General features: G+C 56.2%; 1 protein-coding gene across 9 annotated transcripts in view; it reads left to right on the top strand.

The window, feature by feature from the left end:
• Window positions 1-27,105, top strand: part of PGS1 (phosphatidylglycerophosphate synthase 1) — a 42,316-nt gene that overhangs the window by 3,455 nt on the left and 11,756 nt on the right. For 5 of the 9 annotated variants that reach the window (XR_004683029.1, XR_004683028.1, XR_004683027.1 and 2 more), the window contains exons 2-8: window positions 6,008-6,197; window positions 9,171-9,248; window positions 10,891-10,990; window positions 12,091-12,280; window positions 12,952-13,130; window positions 15,255-15,776; window positions 24,731-24,879. Coding sequence is in view for 3 of the 9 variants with exons in the window: in XM_035025879.1 (XP_034881770.1) it covers window positions 6,008-6,197; window positions 9,171-9,248; window positions 10,891-10,990; window positions 12,091-12,280; window positions 12,952-13,130; window positions 15,255-15,776; window positions 24,731-24,879 (1,408 nt within the window). In the remaining 6 variants the exon portion in view is untranslated. Of the gene's footprint in view, window positions 1-6,007; window positions 6,198-9,170; window positions 9,249-10,890; window positions 10,991-12,090; window positions 12,281-12,951; window positions 13,131-15,254; window positions 15,777-20,733; window positions 21,448-24,730; window positions 24,880-27,105 lie in introns of those variants that run through there. The other 4 variants (XR_004683030.1, XR_004683031.1, XR_004683032.1 and 1 more) reach the window with 3 other exon arrangements.

The raw sequence follows: 27,105 nt of genomic DNA, 5'->3' as shown, positions 1-27,105 counted from the left end.
TTCGAGGTGTGTGTGTGAGTGAGTCAGGGTGAGGGGGTGAGGGGCTTCTAACTTCCCTGAGTTATTCGAGGGAGACGACAACCAGAAGACTGTTCTTTCAGTTAGATGTCTGATGTCATAGTGACAGGGCGGCACACTCCAGTTCAGCTTGTTAGTAGTTTCCGCTCTGAGGGACCACCACGTTTCCAGAAATTACTTCTTCTTTGAACTTTGGGATGCTTCTTGCTTGTTAGAGTTTAGTAGAGCCAGTTCTTGGCTTATTTATAGTAGTAGAACGGGTGGGAGGGGGATATTTAGAATCAAAGCATAATTTCTCCCAGTAATTCAAATTTGATCTTGCAGGGATTGGAATAAGATTTACAACAGACAGATTTTTAAGTTGTAGCTTTATTTTATTTTTTTAAAGATGTTATTTATTTGATAGAGAGAGTGCGGGCACAGGCAGGGGAGTGGCAGGCAGAGGGAGAAGCAGGCTCCCCGCTGAGCAGGGAGCCCGAGGCGGGACTGGATCGCAGGGTCCTGGGATCATGACCTGAGCCAAAGGCAGATGCTTCACCGACTGAGCCACCCGGCGCCCCAAACTGTAGCTTTATTGAGTTCATATTAATATGAGTATCCCCTGAACACATTGCATCTGGTGATGAATTAGGCTGGGTCAGTCAGTTGTGTGCTCCTAGAGAGAGAGCAGCTAGCCTGGGATTAAAGTGTTCTGATAGATAATCCACTTGTAAACATGTGATCTGATTCATGTAAACGAGTTCTTTTCAAGGCTGCTGGGAAGTACGGTTGGTCAAAGCCTTTGGATTAGTAGAACATGTGATTGGTTCCCGTCAGGCACTTTGCTTTGCCTGCTGCTTGGGCCACCCAAGGTGTATTGTGGGTTATGTTAACTTTCTGGCCCCTGGATGTGATCGACTTCCTTTTGGGCAAGTCAAGAGGACAGTCATCTGGTCAGCATGTCGTCAGATGCTGGTAGCCTGGCCTCCCATGCTGGACTTCTTGTGGGAGTTCAGTGGGCCGTTGGTCTTTTGTAACCTACGGGAATTCACACTCACTTCCCTTTCTTGGACTTGGTGTTGCGTTAGTCAGGAAGGGCCGCCTGCTGCCGGGGACGCAGGAAGTATGGTTCCTTCACGTAGTTTGTTGAGCTCTTCTCAGGAAGTGCTGTGACTGTTACTCTTTTCTCCTTAGCTCACTTTCTGACGTTTAAGTTTAAAGTTCATGACTGAGGGGGGAGGGTGGGTTTTTCTTAAAAAGTAATTTCTGAAAATATTGCAGTCCACAGAACTTAGTTTCTTTTTTTTTTTTTTTAGAGATTTATTTATTTATTTGAGAGAGCGAGAATGAGAGAGAGAGAGAGTACATGAGACGGGGGAGGGTCAGAGGGAGAAGCAGGCTCCTCGCTGAGCAGGGAGCCCGATGCGGGACTCGATCCCGGGACTCCGGGATCATGACCTGAGCCGAAGGCAGTCGCTTAACCAACTGAGCCATCCAGGCGCCCCGAACTTAGTTTCTTTTAAGAACTCCTTTTTTCATCGTTTTGTACAGAGTTGGATGGGACCCAAGCCACAAAGCTTGTACCACGAATCTTATCCTATAGTTCCAGAAGAGCCCATGGATTCAGAGCATGACAGAGCCCATAGCAGGGGCCACTTAGTTAATGCCCCGAGTATGGTACTGGACAGAGGGTAGAACTTCCATACTGTCTGTTGAGGATTTTTGCTTCGTGTAGGAAGATGGTCCTCCCACATCACTGTGTTCTTTGTTCAGAGCCCAAGGTGCCCCCTTTTGAAAAGACCCTAAGAGGTTGGCCAGCTTACTTTTTTTTCCCCCACTGGGTGGTGCGTGACACTCTGCGGCCCCTGAGTATCACACCTGTGTCCTCTGAGGGGGAGAGGCCTTGGAGGGGATGTGTAAAGGTAAAGTGTAGACCTGGGTGTAATTATCTAGTATTTGCCTTTCCATTTCTTCTTCATCATCTTTTTTTTTTTTTTTTTTTTAAGAGAGGGAGGTGGGGGGTGGGAAGACGAAGAGAGAGAGAGGATCTTAAGCAGGCTCCACACCCAGCATGGAGCCTGACATGGGGCTTGATCTCACCAACCTGAGATCATGACCTGAGCTGAAATCAGGTGTCAGATGCTTAACTGAGCCGCCCAGGTGCCCCTGCCTTTCTTTATTGGCATCTCACCACTGGCCACAGAGCTTGGTTGGACCTCCAGGCACATTGTTGCACATCCAGACAAAGGAAAAATGCAAGGTGTGCCAGTATTTTTCCATGGGGCACACGCAGCTTCAAGATGTTTGGTGAAATGGAAAACTCCTATCTCCCCACAAAAAGGAGAAATACCTTCTCTTTCCCCTGAGGCTCCCTGTGTCAATAGCTGTGTTTGGTCGTGTCTCAGTGGCTCTTTTGCTCTGTTTCCAAGTGGCTTATTATTCTGAACTCAAGTCCCACTGCCTTCCCATGCCTGGCAGGAGGGGTGGGCTGCCCTGTCCCACCAGGACTGCCCTGGGGGTCAGGTAGGCTTTCACTGTCTTCACTTAGTGGTGGACCCCATCCAGGGGCTCAGGGACAAGAGCATCCTTAGTCAAGGCAATCCAGATGTGGATTTCTCTTAGAGATGGTGGGAAGAAACTTCCCTCCCCTCCGTGCCTCCCTCCCTTCATGCTGCTTGTGCTAGAGTCACCCTGAAGCCTTGCCATCACCCCATCCGCACAGGTCTCTCCCTGGGTAGAGGAAGGGCCCCAGGCCAGGGGTGTTCAGCACTCAGACCCAGCCTGCTCCCCAGTGTAGATTTTGCAGATTCCACGGGAAGCCTTAAATCCTGTGGCTGAACCTCAGAGTCAGGTGTCCCATGGGTGGCTGGAGCCTGCCCTCACAGAGCCCGCTGGTTCCTTTCACCGTTAGAACTGTCGGCTGGGGACCGGTTTGCAGTGTTTGCCGTTGCCGCCTCTGCCACCGGCTTGCCTGAGCGTCCCTAGGCGCTTGCCCTGGCCCTGTTCTCCAAACTTCCATGATATTCCTGAGTCGGCAGAAGCTATTATCTGGTCCCCTGCCCCCCACCACTTCCTCTTCTTTGTAACCAGAAACGGGAGCTGGATGGTCCTAGAAAGATGATTCAGGGGAGTCCAGGTCTAGATGTGGAAATTGTGTGTGTGTGCCGGTTTAGTTCTCTGAATGGCATGTGTGACACGGCTCTGCTTTTTTGGTGAAGTAACCACAGCTCCTCAGATCTCTCGGGGCTTTGGTTCCTGACCTGGGACGTGTGGGTTCTTAGTAAGCCTCCCTGGGGTGAGGGGACTTGCCTGTGCAGGTGGTCGCCCCTGGAGACTGGGGTGACTGTGCGGGGGTGGGGGTTGCTGCCAGCCCCGGGAGCAACCTTCTCTGGGAAGATTCCCAGGAGTTAGGTTGTGGAAAACAGGAACTAACCCCCCAGGGGCTTCTGGCTGAGGCGAAGGGAAAAAAATGAGCCCCTGAGCGGACTTGGGCCTTTCTGCTTCTGGCCCGGCTGAGGCGCTCCAGTTAGATTTTGAGTACCACCCGCCCAGGTGTGGTCTCCCCCACGCCCGTGCTGTCACTGGGGGGACCTTCAGAAAACGCTCGGCTCCTTCTCGGAGCGCCTTCCTCTTCAGGCGTCTAAAACTGCGGCTTAGGTTTGGGTCTCCCCCTCCGCGACTCCCTGCACCTAATTGGCTTTCAGCTCCTCCTCCTCGCTAGCAAAAATAAACCTGTCAGTACACAGATGAAACAGGAAGCCAACATAAAAAAGCCCTCAACAAATCTTGGACGGAGGCCCTGGCGGAGCATTCCCAGGGAGAGCTGCCTGGCAGGGACGAGGCCTGCCCACGGCCGCCCGGGGCCCTGGGCCCGGCCCGCCGCAGCCTGCCCGGTGCCTCTCCAGGGCAGGTGGGGCTGACGGTGGGCCCTGGGTCCGTGCGTCCTCTGGACTGGCTGTGGGGACCCTCCTGGGCTTTCCCGTGGATGGCGGTGCTCGCCTGCGCCCACGGCTTAAATTGCTCCGCCCCCTCCTTGCCTGGAGCAGCCCCTCCGCTCGCCCTGCCTCACCGCCCCGGGGAGGGTGTCCTCAGGCCTCCCCGGCTGCTCGGTGCCACCAGCCCCCGGTCCTGTTACTGGAAGCACACATGCTGCACATTTCGACCTCGAGTTCGTGGTGGCATTCTCCCCTTCGTCCTTCTTAGATGGTTTCAGGTGTGTAAGCGTGTGAGGTCGCCAGGTTCGTGGGGGGCCGGGCTGCTCTTCCCTTGTGGCCCCCACAGGACGGAACAGCGCTCGCACGAGGCCTGGGGTCGCAGCCCGAGGCTCCACTTGCCCTCTCTGGGTCACTGTGTGCCGAGGATATGTCTCCGCAGCTTCCTTTTGGGGAGCCCGTCGGAGTCTCCTGGCCCAGGGGAAGGATGCGGGACTGACGGCGTGGTGGTGGTGGGGGGGGTTTTAGCGGTCGCTCTGGTTCTTTTCCATACGGGCTGAGAGGGGTAAGTGCCGTGAGGCTGGGAGATCCGTTGGTGTGGCGCTGCTGTGGGGTTTTCCACCTCAAATAGACCATGTTTAATTAATGGATATTAGACTTTAAGCCCCCTCTGGGGCTTCACATTGATAGAGTGTTGTGCAGACTTTCCCATTGTCTCGTGGTTTTCCATTGGACTGAAGGATCTTTCCCTCTCCTCCTGGAAGGTAGCTTTGAGCACAGCAGGAATGAGGCCTACAGTTTGGGAAATCGAGGCAGCAATCCCTAGTTTACGCATCTAAGCCTTTCATTTGGAAGCTGCTGCTCATCGCCTGGAAGCCAGAGAACCTTAGCAAGCTGGTCCCCCTGAGTGCCGTCACCCCCTCTCTGAAACAGCGAGAAAGCATAGCTGCTCTGCCCACTCTGCACCGTGGGGCCCCAGGCCAGCCCCCGGCTTCCCAGGATCTAGAGAGCTGCTACCTCCAACCGTTGACTAAAGTTTTCTTGGCAGTGAGTCGGCTGGGACAGACCAGTGGGCTTTCTGGGAAGCACAGCTGTGGGCCATCTGGCGTCTGTGTAGGGACGTTTGCAGGGCCCTGGGAAGATTCTGCGCTTTATCATGAGGCAAGTGAATGAAGTCATCTTCCTGGAATCTGTGACCCTTCAGGCCTTGGGGTGCGCAAGCGCCCTTTCCCGAGTTCCTCTCAGAGCTGCAGTGGAAGGGCACGCACTGCAGAGGATTTTCCTGCCGTGGTTTGCTGGAATTGAGAATAGGGCCGGGCTTGTGTGGGGCTCTGGGTGTGTTGCCCCTCCCTGGTCCCCACGGAATGGGGGGGGTGGCAGCTGGTGGGCAGCGGATGTGTGGTTCCATGGGCAGGACCTTGGTTGCTGCTGTCTCTGCCTAAGTGGAGTGGAGCCGGCTGCGGGGGCCAAGGGGTGCAGCTTTATGTGGCGTGAGCCCCGAGGACGACGTGTCCAGGGCTGAGGGGGCAATTCTCGCCGCTGCCGAGATGGTGCCCCCTTCCCCCAGGCTCTTCTTCCTCCAGTTCTTCTCTCCACAGCCGAGTATTCAAGAGAAAACTTAGTTATTCTGGGCCCTTCCCTAAATAAAAGCCTCGTTTATTGCCGCAGCCCTGTAGCTGGGGGCCTGGGTCGCAGTGGTCACCCTCATCCCAGACTCGCCCTGGCTCCAGGTGGCCGCCAGTGGCTTTCTGCAGGGGTTTGGTGCGGCAGCCCGGCGTTACCCGTGTGGTGGCTTCCGTGAGTTTACTTGTGGCTGCTCTAGATTTGGAACTCTCTGGAGCCGACTGCAAGTTGGGGTTTAGCTGTAGGCGTTGGCACTTCTCAAGTTGCTCAATTAGTAGGGGCTGAAGGAAAAGCCCTTTGGCAGAGTTTGACTTGGGCTCACTTAAAATGGTCTAGAGAATCGGAAATTGGTTAAAAAAAAAATTTCCGTTCCCCTCTGTCCCCCCACCGGAGCTGAGAGAGACTTCTGAGGAAGTGTTGGAGAAGTATGACCCTTTGTGTGTCTCTTTAACCAGGTCACCATGGCTGCTGTTGGCTCCTTTGCTGTCCCCGACTGTCCCCCAAGTCACCTCCCCTCCTTGTTGCCTGTGTCCAGAGGGTGTGCACAGGTTCCAGTGGATCCGAAACCTGGTCCCAGAGTTCGGGGTCTCCAGCTCCCACGTCAGGGTGCTTTCTTCCCCGGCGGAGTTTTTTGAGCTCATGAAGGTAAGTTATGTCCGCGGGAGAGAGGGATGGACGCTGGAGTTAGAGGCTTGGGGGCCTGAGGCTGGGTGAGTCCTGAGCAGAAGTGCCTTCTGTTCTGGAAGTTTCTGATGGCTGCTCGGCTTCTTGCTTGTGGGTTCTTCTCCCTGTTAGGTTTCCAGCCTCACAAATGCTTGAGTTGTGCCGTCATCAGAGGCTCCTCTGCATGGCTAACGTCTCAGGTAGAGTAGCTCAGAGTGGGTGGGCAGTGAGGGGCAGCTCCTAGATTTTGATTCTTATGGACAGATGATTCCGTCGGTTCCATTGGAAGGGAGGTTAGTGAGGGCGGGTGGGCATCCCTGCTAACGATGTCTGGGGAGAAAGGAACCTTATTCTAGTCACGGCACGACACACCCCTGCCCCTGCAAACATCTCCAACATAGCGGTTTCATCTTGGGAGGCGGGGCATACGGGGAATGAAGACCCAGCTGTGACCCATGGATGAGATTTGATGTGTAGGAAGTGGTTGGAATTCTCTTGTTTGGTGAAGAGGCTTTACGGATCACTGGAAAAGTTGGACACCTGGTTTTAGGCGTTATGATCCCTGTTCTTTCCTGTGACTTTGTCTAAAGTTTGTGCCTTCTCTGAGATGCTCACCTTTGCATTTGGGGGGTTGAGCTTTCAGTACTCAGGTGTTTGTGGCCCATCTAGTTACTTGAGGTGAAACTGCTAATCGGAATAAGTAATTTGAAACTGATTAATTTTTTTAAAAGATTTTATTCATTTATTTGACAGAGAGAGACACAGCGAGAGAGGGAACACAAACAGGGGGAGTGGGAGAGGGAGAAGCAGGCCTCCCATGGAGCCAGGAGCCCGATGCAGGGCTCAATCCCAGGACCCCGAGATCATGACCTGAGCTGAAGGCAGCCGCTCAACCAACTGAGCCACCCAGGCGCCCCAGCTGATTAATTTTTTAAAAAATATTTTAATTTATTTATTTGACAGAGACACAGCGAGAGAGGGAACACAAGCAGGGGGAGTGGGAGAGGGAGAAGCAGGCTTCCCGCGGAGCAGGGAGCCCAATATGGGGCTCGATCCCAGGACCCTGGGATCATGACCTGAGCAGAAGGCAGACGCTTAACTGACTGAGCCACCCAGGCACCCTGAAGCTGATTAATTTTTGTTAACATGAACTCTCTGGGTTCAAATTAGCAATGATGTTTGAATTAAGGTATGATGAGTTCAGACAGGCAGAATGGTAGTAAATAATAGGAAATACACGTAGAGATTAATTTTTCTGCAGAATGAACTGTACTTGATTCGAATACATGTACATTCTCCTTTTGCCCTGTTGTTCTGTAGATCCACAGTTAGCTTAATTTCTGACTGGCTCTTTCCAGAATGCATTCTGCATGTGCGTGTTTGTGTCTGTCTGTTTATGTGTTCTCCCACTTCCCTGCACTGCTCATCTGTCCTGTGCATCTTTTTTTGTGGAGAACTGATGTTAAGGTGGTTTGCTCTTTGCTCCTACTTGGTTCTCTGTTTGGCTTGTAGAAACAGGTTTTGCAGAGGCAGTTCTTTGTGTTCTAGTCAACTCCGGGTGAAGGACTGGCTGAGTCTCTGCGTGGCCATCCCCAGCTGCGCACCTGCGTGGGTGGGGCCGTGGAGGCAGGAAGGGCCCCAGGGTTTGGCCCAGCAGGCTGGGAGGAAGCCCTTCTCTCTTGCCCTTTGAACTGAGCCCCGGGCAGATTCTGACGCAGGGATTGCGCTGAGTGGGATGTGTGTCTTCCCCGGGCCCACAGAGCAGCCTTGTTCCCTGAGAGGGGAGTGCAGCCTGCCATCTGCCTGGCCTGCGAGCCCTCGCTGCAGTGCCTGAGCCGAGGTGCCTTTTCCCAGAGTCACTGTTCCCTCTGTGTAATGGCGTTCCCTGCAGGCATCCGCTTCCCAAATAACCAAACAGAGGAGACGGTGGACTTGGGACATTCTCTCGTGCTTTCCTGGTCTGCAGGCCTTGTGCCAGCGTGTTGGTGTGTTTCTGTGGTTGGGGCACCCCTCCTGTGCAGGCTGTGTGGGCTGTGGGTGCCGCATCCCTCCTGGGTCAGAAAGCAGGTGTGTGCCCTGCTTTCTGCCTCCCTCCTCCCGCGAGGCCTGGCCCTCCTGCCTCTCCTTCCAGAGCATGACCTTTGGCATGCTGCCCATCTTTCTATGCCTGTCACCCCCCTGGGGCAGGATGCTTCGAGCCCTGGAGGGGTCTATCGTTCCCCACGCTGGAGCAAGTCTAGAGAGAGCACTCTGCCTGTTGGGACTGAGGTGACACAGTCATCTTTGAGTGCTGGTCTGTTCTGTCCTTGTGCCTGGGGACCCTTCTGCGTTTCGGAGGAAATACGTGCCCGCTCATTGGGAAACCCAGCCACGTAGGTGCGGACGGGGGCAGAGTGTCACGCACGTTGGCTCTCACACTCCCCTCCTCTGCTCTGACCTCAGGGACCGCGCTCTTGTGCCCTGCACGTACCCCACGTGACACCCCCAGGTGGTTTGCACCCGGGGCAGCGACTGCTTCCATCCCAGCAGTACGCTGTGGACATTGTGTCAGGTCACTGTCACACATCCTTCATTCTTTCAATGGCTGTGTTGTGTCTCGAACAGTTAGGTCGTGTCTTTCTTGGGGAGGATTTTTTTTTAATTTGACAGAAACACAGCAAGAGAGGGAACACAAGCAGCGGCAGAGGGAGAGGGAGAAGCAGGCTTCCCACCGGGCAGGGAGCCCGATGCGGGGCCCGATCGCAGGACCCCGGGATCATGACCTGAGCCGAAGGCAGACGTTTAACTGAGTCACCCAGGCGCCCCAGGGGGAGTATTTTAAATTAGGATCGTGGGTCCTTATTTGGATGGTTACCATCAGCTTCAGATACCAGAAGTTGGGCCCGGAGTGTTACTTGTTAGGTTTCCTCAGTGAGCTGTGGAAGCCATGACTGTGACTCGTTTTTCCTCTTTCAGGGCCAGATCAAGGTGGCCAAGAGACGCGTGGTGATGGCGTCGCTCTACCTGGGGACGGGTCCTTTGGAACAGGAACTGGTAAGGTTTGAGGTGGGGTGGTCCCCATGGCAGCAGTGAATTGCCCTGCACCCCCGGCCGCACGGCGCCATAGAGTTGGGGTTGAGCCGCCTTGTCTTGGCCCTTGCCTCACAGCCGCTGCTGGGGGTCGGCCCCGTCAGGAGGGCCAGTGAGGGGTGTGCGGGGGCGGGCGGCGCTCATCCTCGCTCTCACGTCCTCCCCACCCTGCACCGGGGTTCCGAGGCTGCTGTGTCTGCCGGTCTAGGGCTCAGCAAACTACGGCCCGCTGCCTGTTTTTGTATGGTCTGTGGGTTAAGAATGGTTTTTTCGTTTTCAAATGACTGGAAAACAAAAGGAGGAGCATATTGTGATACAGGAAAAGCCTGTGAAATTCAAATTCCTGTGTCCGTAAATAAAGCTCTATTGGAACACAGCCGTGCTTGCTCACGAATGTTGTCTGCATCTGTGCTCTTGCTGCAGCAGCAGAACTGAGTAGTTGTGACAGGGACCCTCTGGCCCCCAAGGCCCCGGGCATTTGCTGCCTGGCCCCTTGCAGAAAAGATTTTCTGACCCTGTATTAGACAAATGAACCGAAGCGCAGGTCGGGCTGGGGTCAGGTGCCAGGTCGGTGGCCTGTCTGTTCCCCCTGGGCTTGGTGTCACACCACACTTGTCGCCTGTCGTGAGATGGGCAGGGTGGGAAGGAGCAGACACCGCCAGTTTGCTCAGGGCGAGCTTCGTGTGGCGTGAGTCCAGCGCATGCTCTGGTGCGCGGGCGCCGTCTCTAGGCTGACTTAACGTGAGTGTGGGCGAGACTCTTGGGATGGCTTTCCACTCTGAGGCTGTGAAGTGGGCCTGAGTGTTTCTTGGGTTCCTCCTTGTCTGGACATCCACAGGTAGGAGCTAAGAAATGCCAGGGATCGGGTGCAGAGAATGGTGGGAAGGGGGGTCAGCAGAAGCACATCTGTCCTCTCCTCTCCCTCCCTGGCAGGGAGGTCTCCCTCTGTCTTCAGGACACGCTTTTCGCTGCAAGCTTGGGAAGCCTGTTTGTTCTTCCGGGAGAAGAATGTCCTGTCCAGCTCATGGAGAGTGGCCAGTGGGCAGGTTGTGTCTTGGATTCATTGGTTCAGCAAATATTTACCGTGTGCTCTCCATGTGTAGGCACTGTTTGCTGTGTGGCTGTGGGGATTGTCTGTTGAAACATGAGAGAGCTCGCGTCTTAGAGAGCCTTTCCAAGAGTGGCAAGGTCCAGACTGCTTGGGTATCATGTCTCTGACCCACAGACCCTCTCTTCCTGAGAGGCCCGGCTGGACGAGGGTGCCACATGGCATCTTCTGGTTACTGTGACTGGTCTCAGAAGAAGTCTCATGGTGTTGACTCTTGAGCGCTCATGGTCCATGTGTGTGTTCCAAGAGGATGTGGGGGGGGGGGGGGGGGGTCGTTACCTGGCAAGTTGATCCTTTTTTTTTTTTTTAAGTAGGCTCCACACCCAGCATGGAGCTCAGTGTGGGGCTTGAACTCACAACCCTGAGATCAAGACCTGAGCTGACAACCAAGCCGACAACTGACTAAGCCACCCAGGTGCCCCTTAATCCGTTTTTTTAATATATAATCATCTTTTTCAGTCTTATACTTCTGTTCTTTTGGGGTTCTTTCCTTGATAGGTAGATTGCCTGGAAAGCACTCTGGAAAAGTCACTCCAAGCCAAGTTCCCTTCAGACCTCAAGGTGTCCATCCTCTTGGACTTCACACGGGGCTCAAGAGGTGGGTCTGGTGCACTCCCTGCCTCTGACGTTTCCTTTTTCAGAGCCCTTGTTCAGGAGTACGCTCCCCCCCCCCCCCCCCCCCCCCCAAAGGCAAGGATGTTTGAAGATAGCCCCCAAACTGCCTGGGTTGTCCATCAGCATTCCTTCTGTAGCAAGTGACGGGAAGCTCAAGAAAAAACAACTTGGGCAAAAAAGAGGCAGTTTTCAACTCCCATGACTGACCTGCTTTGGGTGGGTCATGATCTGGGGGTTTGGCTGGTCACCAGGACCCATCTGCTGACCCTCCCTTTTTTTTTTAATTTCTGTGGTTTTATTTATTTTTTAAAGATTTTATTTATTTATTTGACAGAGAGAGAGACAGTGAGAGAAGGAACACAAGCAGGGGGAGTGGGAGAGGGAGAAGCAGCCTCCCCGCCGAGCAGGGAGCCTGATGTGGGGCTCGATCCCAGGACCCGGATCATGACCTGAGCTAAAGGCAGACGCCTAATGACTGAGCCACCCAGGCACCCGTGGCCCTCCTTCCTTTGGGCTGACTTTATTCTCAGACTCCGTGTGGTGGCCTCTGGAAGCCCCAGGCCCATCTGGCCATGACATTCTGTCCATCGGAAGAGAGTCTGCTTCCTGAGGGTCAGACCGAAGCTTCTTGAGTGGCCTGCCATGGGCTGTGCACCGGGGCTCTGCATGTGCTAACTGGCCCAGTCCAGGCCTGGGTGCCCTCCTGTGGAGCTGGGGTGTGAGTTTAGGGAGGGTAGAGCCATCATTACCCAGAGTAGGAACGCCAAGAGTGGAGTAGGGTGGTACCCCTAGGAGGAGGTGGGGTATGGTTCCCAGGAGAGGAGGGCGAATGGGTGCTGGGTGCTAAAATGGCAGATGTCTGCTGCCCCGACCGCCCCAGTCTTGTTCTGAGACATGTTGGTGTCTAGAGCAGAATTTGGTCTGAGGTCCTCCGGCTCGCCATGGTGCCAGGTGTTCTGGGTGATTTGGATGGGCAACGCAGGCAAATGTGGGCCCATGGTAGGCATTTCCTCCCCGGCAGGCACAGTATCTTTTCTGGTGTGAATCACCGGTCCTTTTTCTTTTGCTCACCCCTGTATTTAGGTAGGAAGAACTCCCGCACAATGCTGCTCCCGCTGTTACAGAGGTTTCCAGAACAGGTCCGCGTCTCTCTCTTCCACACGCCTAACCTCCGTGGGCTTCTCCGGCTCCTGATCCCTGAGCGCTTTAATGAGACGATCGGCCTGCAGCACATTAAAGTGTACCTCTTTGACAACAATGTCATCTTGAGCGGGTGAGTTAGCTGCCTTCCCTCAAGGGCTTCCCCTTAATATCGTCCAGGGTGGAGGTTAGTGGAACACAGAGGAGGAACGTGGTCATACGTTTCTAGTCTAGTTGTCATACTGCCTCACTGTCTTCTGGTGGCTCTGGCTGTGGCCAATGGAAGCCCACCCAGGGTGCTCAGAAGGGAGCCCTGGCTTCTTGAGCACTTCTTGGATGCTAGCCACTCCTCTGTGCCTAGGTGTGCTGTCACAGGTCATCCTCGTGGGGACCCATGTAGTGTTTTCCTCACTTAGTGCACAAGAGACTAGAGAGGACGAATGACTTCCTTAGGCAGAGCCAGGAACATGGAAGAAACAAACCACAGAGCCACCATGACAGTTCGGGTCCTTTTGATTCTGAAACTTGGGCCCTGGTGATGAGCCCCGGGGGGGTAGTTGGCTTTATGAATGTCATTCTTCTCCCAGCTGATTGTTGCCTCAGGGGCGGGACTCTGTGGCTCCCTCCTTTGTGTCACCTCATGCCACTTGTGCCTCGTCTTGTGTGAGTGGCCACGCTCAGGGTCTGCTGCCGCCGTGGGGTCCTGACCCGTGTCTGTTGCTGCCCTGCTCCCGCTTGTTCCTGGGCATTAGCTGTCGCATCCTCTCCAGCCTGAGTCCTCACCCACCTCTTTCCTCCCTGCAGCGCAAACCTGAGCGACTCCTACTTCACCAACCGCCAGGACCGCTACGTGTTCTTGCAGGACTGCCCCGAGATTGCGGACTTCTTCACGGAGCTGGTGGACGCAGTGGGGGACGTGTCCCTGCAGTTGCAGGGGGATGACACAGTGCAGGTGGTGGAGGGGATGGTGCACCCTTACAAAGGTACGGTCCCGGGCTCTGCTGCCCTCCCGAGCTTGTGGATAGGGGTGAGGGCTGAGGGGCGCGCACCTCTGGGAGCCTTGCTGCGGGCTGGCGAGACTTGGGTGGCAGAGCCTCATTTTGCTTTTGTCTCTGAGGCCAGACAGAGGTGACTCACTGGCCACCAGTCATGCTCTGTGGGTCCAGGGAAGGTGGGAGTGTGGGCTTCGGCCTGGGCCTGGGGGAGGGAGCCAGGGGCCTGCCCTACACTTAGAGGAAGTAGCCGGTTGACTGACTGCCCTCCCCAGGGCCACTTCCCCAGTGGGGAGCACCGAGGCTCTGTGGCTCTCAGCTCCACTGAGGTCTGTGGCCTCCTGCCTGGAAAGTGAAATGGGAGAGCCCTCAGCTCTGCTCCCTGGAAACAGGCAAACCCTGGCAGCTAGTGTTCCTGGGGGCATTTGCATTCCTGTGATTCCTGTGGTTTCCTGGTGGCCTTTGGGAAGGCCTGCTGCTGAATTTGCAATGGTGTCAGCAATGTGGGGAGGGGTAGACCTTGACCTTATAAGGAGAAGAGCCCCTGTCCTGGGCGCCAGGGGAGCCCTAGCCCTGGAGCCAGTATGTGATCGGGGTGCCTGCCCTGCCTGCTGCCAGCCTGGATCCTCGGTTATTATTATGATATTTTGAATTTTTATCAATAAAAAATTTGTGGAAATTTGTTTTCTCTCATTATATGAGTGCCTATGTATTTTCCTCAGTTTTGTCCTTTGGCTCGCAAAGCCTGAAATACTTAATATCTGGCCCATGCAGGAAACACTGGCCAACCGCTGGTCTAACTTTACAGGCCAGGCATGAATGTCCGGAGAAGTAGGCCCCACGTTCTGGGAAGGGTGGGTCAACATGCTCGGGGGGCAGGTAGGGGTGCCTGGGCAGGCGCAGGTGTACTCAGGGGATCAGGGCAACTCAGAAGGAGCGAACAGATGCAGGGGACACTCGTGACACTCAGAAGGACAGCCTGAGACATGGTGGGGCCAGTGGCTGCCTCTTCCCCCTGTGGGTGCTGCTGTCAGGGAGGGAGGGTTCGCACAGGCCATCCCTTCTCCTTATTCCGGAGCCCACCCCCAGAGGCCCTCACGTGTGGCCCTGTCCCCAGCTGTGAGTGCGTGAGTGCGTCCTGTCCTGTTCCTCTTTGATTCTGGCTCAGCCTTCCCCGAGGCTTGCTTTGCTCAGCTTCCCAGAGGGCCAGCTCTGGGCAGCGTGGACATTCTCTGTTCTCCCATCATTGTCACTCTGTGAACTTTGCTCTTTGCCTGCTCCCCGCTCACACTGTGCTTTTGGTTTTATCCTCACTTCTCAGGTTGGATGCTGGCTCGTTAGTGTTCAGGGTTGTCGTCTGTTGATAGCATTTATGGTCATTTCTCGTCTGTCAGTGTGTCTGGACAGCTACCTGTCCCCAGTGTCTTGTGTAGACATGCAGGGTCCCAGCCTGCCTGTCCACGTGCTGCACCTTGGGGGCCCCGCTCCCACTGTCCCACCATGGGACGCTTGCTCAGCCCACAGTTGTGCCCATGCTTTGTGGCTCATGCTCACATGTACCTTTATTGTTAAACCTTCTCGCTGAAGTACACGCTGAACACCACCCATAGGCATGCAGTTCACATGTGTGTGCCTCGTGGGCTGGCTCCTGGAAGCGCCCTCCGGTCCCCTCTCAGGCCCTGAATCCCAAGGTTCCACTCCCTTGATTTCTGTCGCCCTCAAGTAGTCTAGCCTGTTTTTGAACTTTATGGGGGGCGCCTAGCTGGTTCAGTTGGATTCATGGTAGAGCAAGTGACTCTTGATCTTGGGGTCGTGACCCACATTGGGTGTGGAGAGGACTTAAAAAAAAATCTTTAAAAAAATGAACTTTTTATAAGTGGAACTGGTAGAGGCCTTTTCCCGTTCCCTGGCACAGGATTTTTGTGGCCTTTCCTTGGATGTTGATATCCACGGAGGAGCCTTGCTTGGAGCCTGGCCAGTGCTCCATTGAAGCATGTCCATAGATGGTCAGTTAGGGCATCTGCACTTGCCTGTCTGTTGCCATGTCCCCGTGCAGGCAAGAGCCAGAGCCTCCACTTTTCCTCCTTCACCCTTCCCTCCCGTGTGTCCCTACAGGTGACCGGGCTGCATACTGCAGGGCGGCCAACAAGAGGGTGATGGATGTGATCAACTCGGCCAGGGCCCGCCAGCAAGTGCTGCATGCCCAGACCTTTCATGGCGACTCCCTCTTGACTCAGGAGGACGCAGCAGCTGCCGGGGACCGGAGGCCAGCCCCCGATACCTGGATTTACCCATTGATCCAGATGAAGCCTTTTGAGATCCAGATTGACGAGATCGTCACGGAGACCCTGTTGACAGAGGCTGAGCGAGGAGCCAAGGTCTATCTCACCACCGGCTACTTCAACCTGACCCAGGCCTACATGGACCTGGTCTTGGGCACTCGGGCCGAGTACCAGATCTTGCTGGCCTCCCCGGAGGTGAACGGCTTCTTTGGAGCCAAGGGGGTGGCGGGGGCCATCCCGGCCGCGTACGTGCACATCGAGCGACAGTTCTTCAGTGAGGTGTGCAGCCTGGGGCAGCAGGAGCGGGTCCAGCTGCAGGAGTACTGGCGGCGGGGCTGGACGTTCCACGCCAAAGGTATGCCGTCAGCGCCGGGCCCTCCTCCCCTCTCGTCCTCCCGGCAGCCGTGTGCACGTGCCACCTCCTATCTGAGAGTTTCAGTTGTGCACATTTCTCCCCCTCATGCTCCCAGAACTTAACACGGATGACATGGGTGGCCGTTTCAGGAAGTGCGCACGGAACTTCTCAGGGGGTGGCGGTGGAGAGGCCCATGCCGTCGCCTTCCCTGGTCGGCGGTCTCCCCTGCATCGGCTGGGCCCTTCTCAGGGACAGAGGATGTGTTGGGGATGAATTATTTGGTATTGAACTGGTTTTTCAGTCTTTCCCTCCCCACTGTGCTTCTTTTTCCTCTTTGTGAATCCTCAGCTTTTTTTCCATTGCTGAGGAAGTCGAGGCCACGTCCTTTCCATTCTGAGCCGTGCGGCGCTGCCCATACGTGGGTCATGGTCTGAACTGCATGTGGATTACGATCCCCACAGGCATCAGGGCCTTCCTGGGGCAGCCCACGCGTGCCATAATCCCAGGGCCGCGGTCTGAGACGGCGATAAACGGGTTTAAAACCTTGTGCTGAGCAGAGGGTTATCCCCGCTGCTGCTCGCTATTTTGAGGGCACCTGCCTGTGGGGCGGAGTCACTCCTGATGCTCCAGGGGCCACACAACCGAGCTGCTTAGTCCTGTGGCTGAAGAAAAGTGACCGACGCAGAGAGCCTCTGGCCACGGGTGACATGTGTGGTTTTTCTGGCTTCTCTTTGGTGGTCAGAGGCTGTTTTGCTCCTGGGCTGGTCCTGGAGTCTTGCAGAAGGGCTGATGGAGGAGGGGGTGGTGTTCTCTCAGTCTCTGGTCTCTGCCTGGGAGTCCAGCCTGCAGATGGCCACAGGCTGAGGTCATTTTGGGATCATTGCCTGGGTGGAAGTCTTTTTTTTCTTACATCAGTGGTTTTCACCTGGGGATACGTTAAAAGAGATATTAATGCCCAGACTGCCCTCCTCGGTCTCTTGAATCCAGCTCTCTGGGGACAAATCCAATGCGGTATTTTTTTTCAAACAAAACAAAACAACTCCCCAGGAGTTTCTGAGGCCTTAAGAATCACTGATAGAGCTTCTGGCCTCCTGGGTGGTTCCCACTTCCTGCTGGGAGGCCCACTGCCTGGGCAGGTGGCCTCGTTGGGTGTGGGAAGTGGACTACCTCATTGTGCTGTCGGGCTGAGCCAGGCAGGTGGTCAGATGCCTCAGGGCTGGCAGGGCTAACCAGGGACGAGGTGTGGAAAGTATTTTAGGGTTGGTTTTGTTCCTTATGAGAACAGCGAAGGTGCCTGGGCACGTGGTATTGAAGACTGAGCTGAAAGGTGGGGGAAGCTTTGTTCTTTGGAGGGGACATGTGTCTAGGGAGCAGTGCAGGGGACGCCTAGATAGCGCTCCCTCCTCGTCTGTCCTGGGGCACTTGGGGCCCCCCAGCTCAGCCTGGCCTGATGGTTCTGACTGGGCCGTGGGTTATTTCCCTGAAGTGGGCAGTACTGATAAGTGAGCAGTGACTCCCCCCCCCCCCCCCCATTTACTGTTGAAACAGAAACACCCAACCGGCTCTTCCAGTGTGGCTCACCTGTTCCCGGACAGGCATGCTTCTGCCCCGCCCCAGGTGGGGCCTTGCACTTTGGGAGCACTGGATTAGTGGGGAAGGCCAGGAATCCCAGGGCACGTGTGCGTGTGCGTGCGTGTGTGTGTATGAATGAGAGTGTGTGTGAGAGAGAGGGAATGGGGGATGTGGTACATGAGCAGGGAGGCCAGGAGTCAGAGGTCAGAGGTCGGTCAGTGCTGAAGTCAGAGGCCAGGGTCCTTTCCTGTGATTGAGATCGATAGTTGGGGGGTCCTTAAGTCGGCCCCCTTTTCTGGTTCATTCCTGGATGCTCATTTTCCCCAAAGCAGCCTAGGAGAGGAGCAGGCAGCCCAGGTGGTGGCTGGGGTGGGTGGTTGGGTTTACTGGCTGTCTACTCTCTGCAAGGCCTGTGCTGGGTACAGGTGGTGTGTCGGTTTATTCCTGCTGAGGGCTGAGCACCCACTACCCTGAGCCTTACCCACACTCCTGCAGGACAGGCCTGGCTCATCTCGGCTCCCAGTGCTCCCATAAGCCCTTGGTGAGGAGAGTGAGCCGGGGTCCCATGTTCGCAGCGTCCACATCCTTGTGGCTCTAACAGCTCCCCCCCCCCCCCGCCCCAGTCAGTCAGGGAGGGACTCGGTGTTGAACCTGATGGTGGCCCCATGGGGTGAAGTGATGCAGGAACACTTTGCGTGGGCCCTGCCCGCGGGCAGCCAGCACTCTTGGCAGGAGGCATCCTCCTCATGGAAGTGACCACACCGGGCAGCAAGTGCCAGTGGATAGCAGCTCAGCCTGATGGCAGGAGGTTCCAAGGACTAGGGTGTATCCTTCAGTCCTTCCCGGCTCATCAAGGATGGGGGCATATGAAGCGGTGGTTCAGATGCCTCGTTGGAAGGACCTTGTGGGAGGTGACTCCTGTGGAGGCAGTGATTCTTCTGTTTGGTGGGCTCCTGAGTAGAGGCACGTCTCACTGGTGTGCTTTGCTGATGCCTTAGCCGACTTGAGTATTTGTCATTTTAATGTTGCTTTGAAGTACCAGAGAAACCTTCCACTATTTAAAGGCATGTACTGTACTCGAGAGACTTTTGCAACGTGGTCTGTTAAGTTTTCTTTGGGTTTTTGCAAAGGCCACCTATTCAGAAAGCTGAGGGAGGGGAGCCCCTTGTACTTGCGGTGGGCTGGAGAGGCCATCAGACTTGGATTCTTGAAGCCTAGTTTTCAGCCCAAATTTACCTTTGGCAAACGTGGAGGGACCTGGTCCAACCTCTGTGTGACACGGGGTGATGGCATTGGTTCGCCCTCAGGAGAGTACGGTGACCTGACATGCATTCTGTCGGGGTTTCTAGTGGCCAAGAGGGAGGTGGCCCTGGGGGTCGTGGGGTGGGCGCTGGAACACACAGGGCCCAGAGGCTCATGGGCCGCAAGTGGGCTGCTGGTGGATGGGCCTGGGGCGGGGGGGGAGGGGGGTCCTGCATCTCTTGGGGAGGAGAGGTGTCCTTGTCACCTGTGATTTTGTTGCTGCCCCCGCCCCGTGGGTCCCTGAAGGACACTGCTGAAGCTGGAGGTCTTAGCTGCATCTTCTTGACCTCTGGAGGGGCGGCTGGGGAGCGGGCTGGCTGGAGGTCCGTGTTAGACACGAGGCTGCCAGCAGCCCCTCAGGTTCGTGCCTGGGCCATTTCCTGTGGCCTGGCCCTCACTCCTTTCCCCATAGGCGGGGTGCACTGAGGCTCTGTGAGCTGGAAGCACCTGGAATGCTGCGGGACGGTCACCTGAGTTGGCGCTGGGTGTCTGTATTTTTTTTTTTTCCATCTGTGCTTTCATTTGTTTTGCATTTGGTGCCGAGCACAGCAGTTCACAGCTCGTGTAGTTACAGTTAGCCTTTTAAGTGAAGATGTATACTTATTTTATGTATTTATTTTTTAAAGACTTAGTTTTTTTTTTTTTTTTTAAGATTTTATTTATTTATTTGATAGACACAGCCAGAGAGGGAACACAAGCAGGGGGAGTGGGAGGGGGAGAAGCAGGCTTCCCGCGGAGCAGGGAGCCCGATGTGGGACTCGATCCAGGGACTCCAGGATCATGACCTGAGCCGAAGGCAGTCGCTTAACCAACTGAGCCACCCAGGCGCCCAAGACTTAATTTCTTTAGAGCGGTTTGGGGTCAGAACAAAATTGAGGGGAAGGTATAGAGATTTCTCACACACCGCGCCCTCTCACGCCCGGGCTCCCCACTGTCAGCATCCAGCAGCGGAGAGTACGCTCGTAACTGATGAACCGGCATTGACACACTGTCATCCCCCAGAGTCCACACTTTCTATCTGGGGTCATCCTGGTGGTGTGCATTCATGGGCTCACGCGGGTGAGGACATATATCTGTCATCACAGCGTCACACAGGCTTTCACTGCCCTGAACATCCTCTGTGCTTCGTGTCTGTCCCTGACTCTGACAGTCCCATATTGTCACCTTTCCCAGAATGTCATACAGTTGGACTCACACCGTCTGTTGCCGTTTCACACTGGCTGTTTTACTAGTAATGGGTGTTTAAGGTTCTTTTTTTTTTTTTTTTTTAAAGATTTTATTTATTAGAGAGAGAGAGTGAGGGGAGGAGCAGAGGGGGAGAGGGAGGGACAAGCAGATTCAGGCAGATTCCCCGATGCAGGCTCGATCCCATGACCCCAAGATCATTACCTGATCCGAAAGCAAGAGTCGGCGGGTTAGCTGAGCCACCCAGGCGCCCGCGTTTAAGGTCCTTAAACCTTACGGCTTTTCATGGCTGGATAGCTCTTTCCTTTTAGTGCGTATAGCATTCCCTTGTCTGGATGGACTACAGTTTGTTTATTCATCCATCCACCTACTGAAGGACATCTCGGTGGCTTACAGGGATTTGCCTTTTAAACCTGGTCCTGGTGGACAGCGGGGTCTGGGGCCAGGTGCACAATGGCTGTCAGTGGTTGTAAGCACTGTATCTGTCACGTGCCAATGAACTAATCTCTCTAGGTCTTGGGGAGGCAGCAGCCCCAGAGGAGCCTGAGTGGGGATGACGGATGTGTCTTTTGGGCCTGGTTCTCACGTCTCCTGCTCCCTGGAGAGGAGTGGGCCTGAGCTGTGCCCGGTGCCTTCGCGGGACTTCTGGCTGGGGAGGCACACAGCCCCTGGGGCAGGGGCCACGTCCACGCTGGGGGACGTCTCAGGGGAGGATCAGAAAATGAGCTTTGAGGTGTTGCCTTGGATCTCATCTGGTGCAGTACCCTAGCACTAACAGCCCAATGTGTGTGGCCAGGGCGGGGCAGGCCATTGGATTAAGAGATTTCTGGCTCCTGCTGACAGAGGAATCTGTTAATGATTGTGAGAATTGTCACTATTTTTACTGCTTTCCCGACAGGCGGCTTGGCATAGTGCCCAAAGGTGAGCTTGCAGTGCGAGCTGGGGCAGCTCCATCCTGTGTGTCCGGGGCACACGTGCCTCCCCCGGGCGCCGACAGGTGTGCACTGGGGCGGGGCCGCACCCACACCGACCGCTCTGCGGGGGAGGGGCAGGCCCGGCCTCCCGGCCTCGGGAAGTGGCCCGGAGTGTAACAGGCAAGTGCTTAGCCCTCTGAGGTCGGGACTGTGGTGTCTCCTCTCCCCTTGTATTTTTGTAGGGGTCTGAGAATCCTCTGAAATTTGTCGCGGAATATTGTGGCAAAGGTGAAGGAGGGGGCATAAGTTGACATTTTTCTTGGAGAGAGCCTCAGGGAAGTTCTCCCACCAGAAATAGTCGTGAGCTCCTGATTTAGAAGTCAGTTTTTTGTACTTAATTTCATCATCGTGTGTTGGAAGATCACCGTTAGCCTCATTTATTTTGTTCAAACAAGTATTTGTGTAGGGTCTGCCGTGTGCCAGGCAGCATTCAGGGTGTTGGGAACCTGTCACTGGGGACCAGACAAAGCCCCTGCCCTCCCCAGGCGTCTGTTTCGTTTAACAGGAAGCAGATACAAACAGATTCATCTGTTCAAATATAAGGTCAGGTAGGGAAATGGGTTATGTAGAAGACCAGAGCAGAAGGAGGAATCCGGGCCGATGGGAGTCTGTTAGATTGGGGGGCGGGGGAGGGTGGTTGGGAAGGCCTCTCTGCGGAGGGGACACTTGCTGAGCACAGACCCTGGCTGGAGGGTCCAGGTGGAGGGCCCAGGAGTGTGAGGCCCCGAGACCATGCTAGGCATGAGGAGGAGTGAGGGGGCAGGTCTGGAGGGAGTGAGGCCTGAAGGCGGCCGGGCCATGGGAAAAGCTCAGAGGACTGGTGAGGGAGCTCTGTGGGAGCCCTTGGGCCATCTGGTTTACCCTGCATCGAGGTGCTGGGACCGTGTGGAGGAGGGACCGTAGGCGCGGGCAGAGCACAAGAAGCAGACGGGGCAGGCAGTGAGGGTTCTCGTTGTGGAGCTGGGAGCCCGCAGAAGTCTTGGGACTCAGTTCAGTCATCTGTGTATCCCCAGCATGCTCCCTCTGGGGCTGAGGACTGCCCATGGCCAGTCCCCTCCCGTGCTGTCGCTCCTGCTGCGGAGTCTCTCCCAGTCTGGTGGGTCCTAGATTGGTAGAGGTGTTGGGCACAAAGGTCAGACCCTGGGCTTGATAACAGGCTTATGGCCCTGCTGGGAAGTGCGAGAGCCCCCGCCCTGCCCCTCACCCTCCCACTGTGCTCAGGCTCCCAGTGAGGGATGCACCCTCTTGAGTCCCTCCCTGAATGAAAGTTTCCTGGCTGTCCTCCCAGCCTAGCCCAGCAGCAGAAACGTCCCACCTTTGGAGAGCTTGTACCCTGAAGGGCTGGCTGTTCATGGGGCGGTGTGTCGAGCTCCTGGGGCACAGCACCACGTGGCCTCAACATGAGTGATCTTTATGTCCTTTTGGATGGAGAAAGATCACAGTCCACATGGGTCTACAGGGGAAGCAGTGGGGCGGTTGCGGGCCTCACCAAGGCGGCCAGTAGGTTCAAAATGCGTGCTGCCCATCACTCGCACATGCTCTCCCGAGGCCAGCCTGGGCCAGAGACAAAAGCCGAAAGAAGACAGGTGTCTGTTGTGCCTTCCCAGTGGGGTGATTGTGGCGGGTGAGGGCTGAGAAGCTCTTGTCTCACGAAATGTAGAGCCCAGGTAACCTCTGTGCAGCACTTGGACGTGTATCAGTGAGAGAAAGCTTTCCTTCGGGGCTGGGGTGCAGTGGTGCGAAGACCTGCTTGCGTGGGCCGGGCCTGGGCCAACTGCCTCTCATGGCTGGCCCCTAGGTTGCCTTGTGAGGAAGAGATCTACATTTAGGCAGATTTCAGAAATAAAAAATACGCCTAAGACCCCGTCTTTTCAGTCTTGCCCAGCAGGCCCTGTGGTCCAGGAGCCTTGGATGGACACACCGAGGGTGGCATGATTCACATCAGCTTTAGCCTACATCAGCCACGTGGGTATCGGGCCCCCCTGCTGTGTGTGCGCTCTGTCCCTGTCTGAGCGGACTCTGGAGAGCCGGCTGGACGAGGAGCACTGAGCGTCCCCGGTGCTTTTGAGTCTTTCAGATTGTGACATCACAAGAGTTGGAACAGCAGTGGCCGGTGGAAAGCTCTGAGGCTGGAGGAGGTCTGCCCCTGGCCCTGGCCCCGGCCCCAAGCCTCAGGCTCTGTGCAGAGGCGGGGTGGGAGAGGCTGAGCCTAGCAAAGGAGGAGAGCCAGCACTGCAGCAGTCAAGGCTCAGCCATTCTGCCCAGACCTCCCCGGGCATGTGGAACAGTGCCAGGGGCCAGCCGGCACACCCCCGTGGTCTCTTGACAGGAGATAAGGTGAGCCCCACGATTGCCTACACGGCAGTGGCCCCGTGGGGTGGTACAGTTGTCTGAACGACACACACAGGCAGGCAGGCAGGCAGGCGGCTTTGATGTGGCCCCGTGTGGGGGTGAGGGTCGAGCACATTACAGGAAGAGACAGCAGAGCATCGTCATCTCTTACCCAAGGTATTCTTGGAAATGCTCTTGCTCTGAGTGAGAATTAGGAAATGGCCTTCTATTTTAGGCTCCTTGGTGTGTATTACATGTTGTTGATTTGCTCATGATGGTCATGTGTGCCTGTGGGCCCTTTGAAAGGGTCATGTTGGCAGAGGGGAGAGCAGCGGTGGTGGGAGGGCATGAGGAGGCTGGCTCTGATCAGGGGAGCCTTGCATGGAGCCGGGCCCAACTTCAGCACCGGACAACAGGCTGAGTTTTCTGGGCTGAGCGTTTTTGGTGCTAGTGAGGGTGTAGCGTGGAGGAAAGGACCGAGGTCAGACCCAAGTCTGGGCTCCCCTGGGAGAAAGGAAGTCTGGGGCAGCAGATGTCCTGGGAAGGTCAGGTTTTGGGAGTAGTCTCTTTAGGAGAAGTAGTTGTGACGGCCTCCCAAGCAAGCAGGCCTTGGGACTTGGGGGAGGGGACAGTGGGGGGGACCAGGTGCACAGCAGACCCAGCTGCCTGTTGTCTGTTTCGAGGGACAGGTTAGGATTCTGAGACAATCCGCAGCCTTCACGACACACATGTCAGCATGCTGGGGGATGAGGCAGGACCCCGTCCCCCTACCCCATGTCCTGCTTTTTGTCTGGCTGTGCTGTCAGCCAGCTCATTTCCTAGCAGAAAAGGGGAAGTGGTGTTCTCTATCCCAGTGGGATAGAAACTTACAGAACCTCTTAGGTTCTCTTCTCCACTGGCCTCTAGTGGACTTCAGGTGTCTGGCTTGGATGGCCCTGAATCCCTAGCAGGGACTAGGGACTCAGGGACGGTGTCCTTTTGGGTGTGGTGTGTCAGCAGCCCGAAACGGAGAATTGTGTGTCCCTGGGTGGGAAGAGATGCAGAATGGAGTAACCTGTACTTACCAAGAGCCTTTGTATCCCCTGCCCCCGTGGAACAGCCCCATGCCCACGGACTTGGGTAGGAGGATTGCTCTTCCCTAGGCTGTCTTCTTAGCACAGTGGGGGTGTCTTTCCCGAGACGCAGGTATGGACTTTGTCCCCTCGGTGCTTGTGGCAGGACCATGGAGCCTCTGGCCAGGGTGGGCTCCCCGTTCCAATGGCCGGGATGTAGCCAAGGCAGTTCAGAGAGCGGGTATCAGAGGCCCTGAGATCTCTGGGAGGGGCTGTGGTTAGCATGGGGTGGTGAGAGCAGAACCTGAGCACAGGCCTCCCGGGGCTTCCTGAAGGACCTACCTCTCGCTGTGCTTGGGCAAGAGAGGAGGCAGCGTCCTCCCAGGAACGCGGGCCGCCCCAGGTCCCTGCCCTCCATGCAGCGCCTGACCACTTGTTCCCAGCAGGGCTGCTTTTCTCTTAGGTTGAACGAAGCGTGGAGAGGCTCTTGGCTGATGCTGTGCTCATTTCCTGTCTGCACGTTTCCTTTTCCCTGCAGGCCTCTGGCTGTACCTGGCAGGGAGCAGCCTGCCCTGTCTCACGTTGATTGGCTCTCCTAATTTTGGGTACAGGTCGGTTCACCGGGACCTGGAGGCCCAGATCGCCATAGTGACGGAGAGCCGGGCCCTGCAGCAGCAGCTTCACCAGGTTGGTCGGGACGATGGGATTTCCCGGGCAGAGTGGGGGGTAGCTGGGTGCTCAGCCCTGCCTGAGTCGCTGCGTCCCCTGAGAACGGTCCCTGCTGTCATCTTGAGTGTGAGAAAGAACCCGAGTCCTCACAAGTCTGCTGGTGGCCGGAAGGCCGGTCCCAAGAGAAGCCTGCCACAGGTCCGCCCTTAGAAGCTACGTGCCCTCCTGCCCCCCTTCCGCTGAGCCGCTCCTGCCCCATGGCCCCAAGAGCTCCCTCCGGTGTGGGCAAGAGCACTGTTCACTCACCCGGACACCCCAGCCTCTAGCAAGAATGCAGGTCAGCCGTAGCGGGTGTGTGGGGGAGGAGCCAGGCTCACTCAGGCTCCGGGACCACCAGCAGGACCTCCACGGGCCGGCCAGGAAGGCAGAACGGGCACTCAGGGCGCCAGCCGCCTCTCTGAGTAGAGACAGAAGAGGCAGGCCTCAGGAAGCAGCCCAAGCGCCCGTGCACAGGGGCTTCGTGGAGAGGGGAGTAATTTCAAGGGCATGGGCAGCCCCGTCCTCCGTCTCTGAGCCGTAGAGTCCGTGTGCACCTGTCACCTGGATTCTGTCTCACTCCACATTGTCTCCCTGCGGGGCGCTCTGGCTGGGGAATGGGCGCACTGGGAATGGCGTGGAGGGCCTGCGGGTGTGCGGAGTCTGGAGGTGGGCGATGTGCGGGCGGGCAGAAACTCTTGGCTGCCTTGGCCCCTTACCCCTGGCCAGGGGACGGTGATCGGCAAGGCAGGTCCCTTTTTCCTTGGGGAGTTCCAGTGTCTTGGAGTTTCTTGTCCTCATGCTCACAGTTGTAATAGGGCTTCTGTCCTTCTGTCCTGTCCATGAGGGGGAGAAGCAAGTGTTCTCCTGAGCATGGGAGCTGGGGGCTCAGGAAACCTAACCCACTCTGGCTGGCTCAGCCTGTGGGGTGCACTGGACATCGGGCGCAGGTGGCCAGTCCAGGACCCACCTGCTCCCCTTGGAAGATACAGGTTGGGCCCGTGTTCCCAGCCACTTGGAAGTGAGGAGAGCAGCCCTTTCTCGAGCTGGGCTTGGAGAGCCTGAGCCCCGTACTGCCGGCTGGCTAACGGCCCAGAGAAGCAGGGGGAGAACCCCATTTCCTCACTGGGGCAGGGATGCAGGGTGGTTCCCCAAGGGTCAGCAGCTATGTCGGCCGTCCTTCTGTGGTGGAATATTTTGTTTTCTGTCTAGAGAAAAACAGAGTTGCTGAGAATTCGTTAGTGCTTTTGTGGGACTGCGTGTGTGGTGGCCTGTGGGAGAGTGCGAGCCCCGTGCCGTGCACGTGAGAGTGGGGCGGTGCTGTGCGCTCCTGTCTGTGACCTTTACGGCAGAGCCTTTCCATGGAGGGGGCCAGCTTCCCTCCTGAGTCACAGGAACACAGATAACCTGCTGCTGTGGGCCAGACCTCAGAAGCCTCGGCTGTTGACTTTGTGGAGCTTGTATTCTCCAGTGTTTGGGAATGACTGTTGCGAAACTGTGGGAGCCTTTGTTGCTGGACAAGGACACGGTAACTGCCTTGTCCCTGAGACCTGCCTTCTGCCGTCTGGGAATCCTGTCGGCGGCCCAGTGGGGCTGTGGTGCCGGGAAGGCCTTCACGACGAGGGGCCAGAGGAAGTGGCAGTGGTTGTGCTCTGGGTGGCCAGTGCAGAATCTGAGCCGCTCAGCAGGTTTCTTGCTACCGTGAGGCTTCCAGAAAATGAGGAAGCCTCCCAGCTGAGGCTCCAGTCGGAGTCACTGGTGCGAGAGGGGCAGGGCCGCACCCCAGTGGGGTCTGCTGCACTTCTGGACCAGTTGCAGAGACGCCTCGGTCTGTGAGCCCCTGCCCTGGGGCAGTAGAGTTGTGGGTGTGAACCAGGCCTCAGGCCGGGACCAGTTCCCCAGAGATCTGGGTTGATTTGTGGGGGCAAGTCCCCCAGGCCTGTGCCCAGGGTCCTGGTACTGGCCCCTCTCCCCGACCTCCTGAGTGAGGGGATTGAACCCACATCCTGGATCTGGTGAGAAGCTGGGCCGGTTGTGGTCAGGAACTGTTTTCCCAAATGACATATTTGGGATATTTTCCTTTTCTTCCCAAACCTGAATCCCAGGGGCTTTAGGTTGTGGGAGGGTGGCAGTTCACGCCCCTGCAGCTCTTCCTTTCTTCCGAGGCACACTGATTTCTGTGCTTTTGAAATGCAGAAACACGTTTCT

The sequence above is a fragment of the Mirounga leonina genome, unplaced genomic scaffold (assembly GCF_011800145.1).
Source record: "Mirounga leonina isolate KUSES-001 unplaced genomic scaffold, KU_Mleo_1.0 Mir_197, whole genome shotgun sequence".
Taxonomy (NCBI): domain Eukaryota; kingdom Metazoa; phylum Chordata; class Mammalia; order Carnivora; family Phocidae; genus Mirounga; species Mirounga leonina.
The sequence above is the reverse complement of the archived record's forward strand: the minus strand, read 5'-3'. Positions and strand labels throughout refer to the sequence as shown.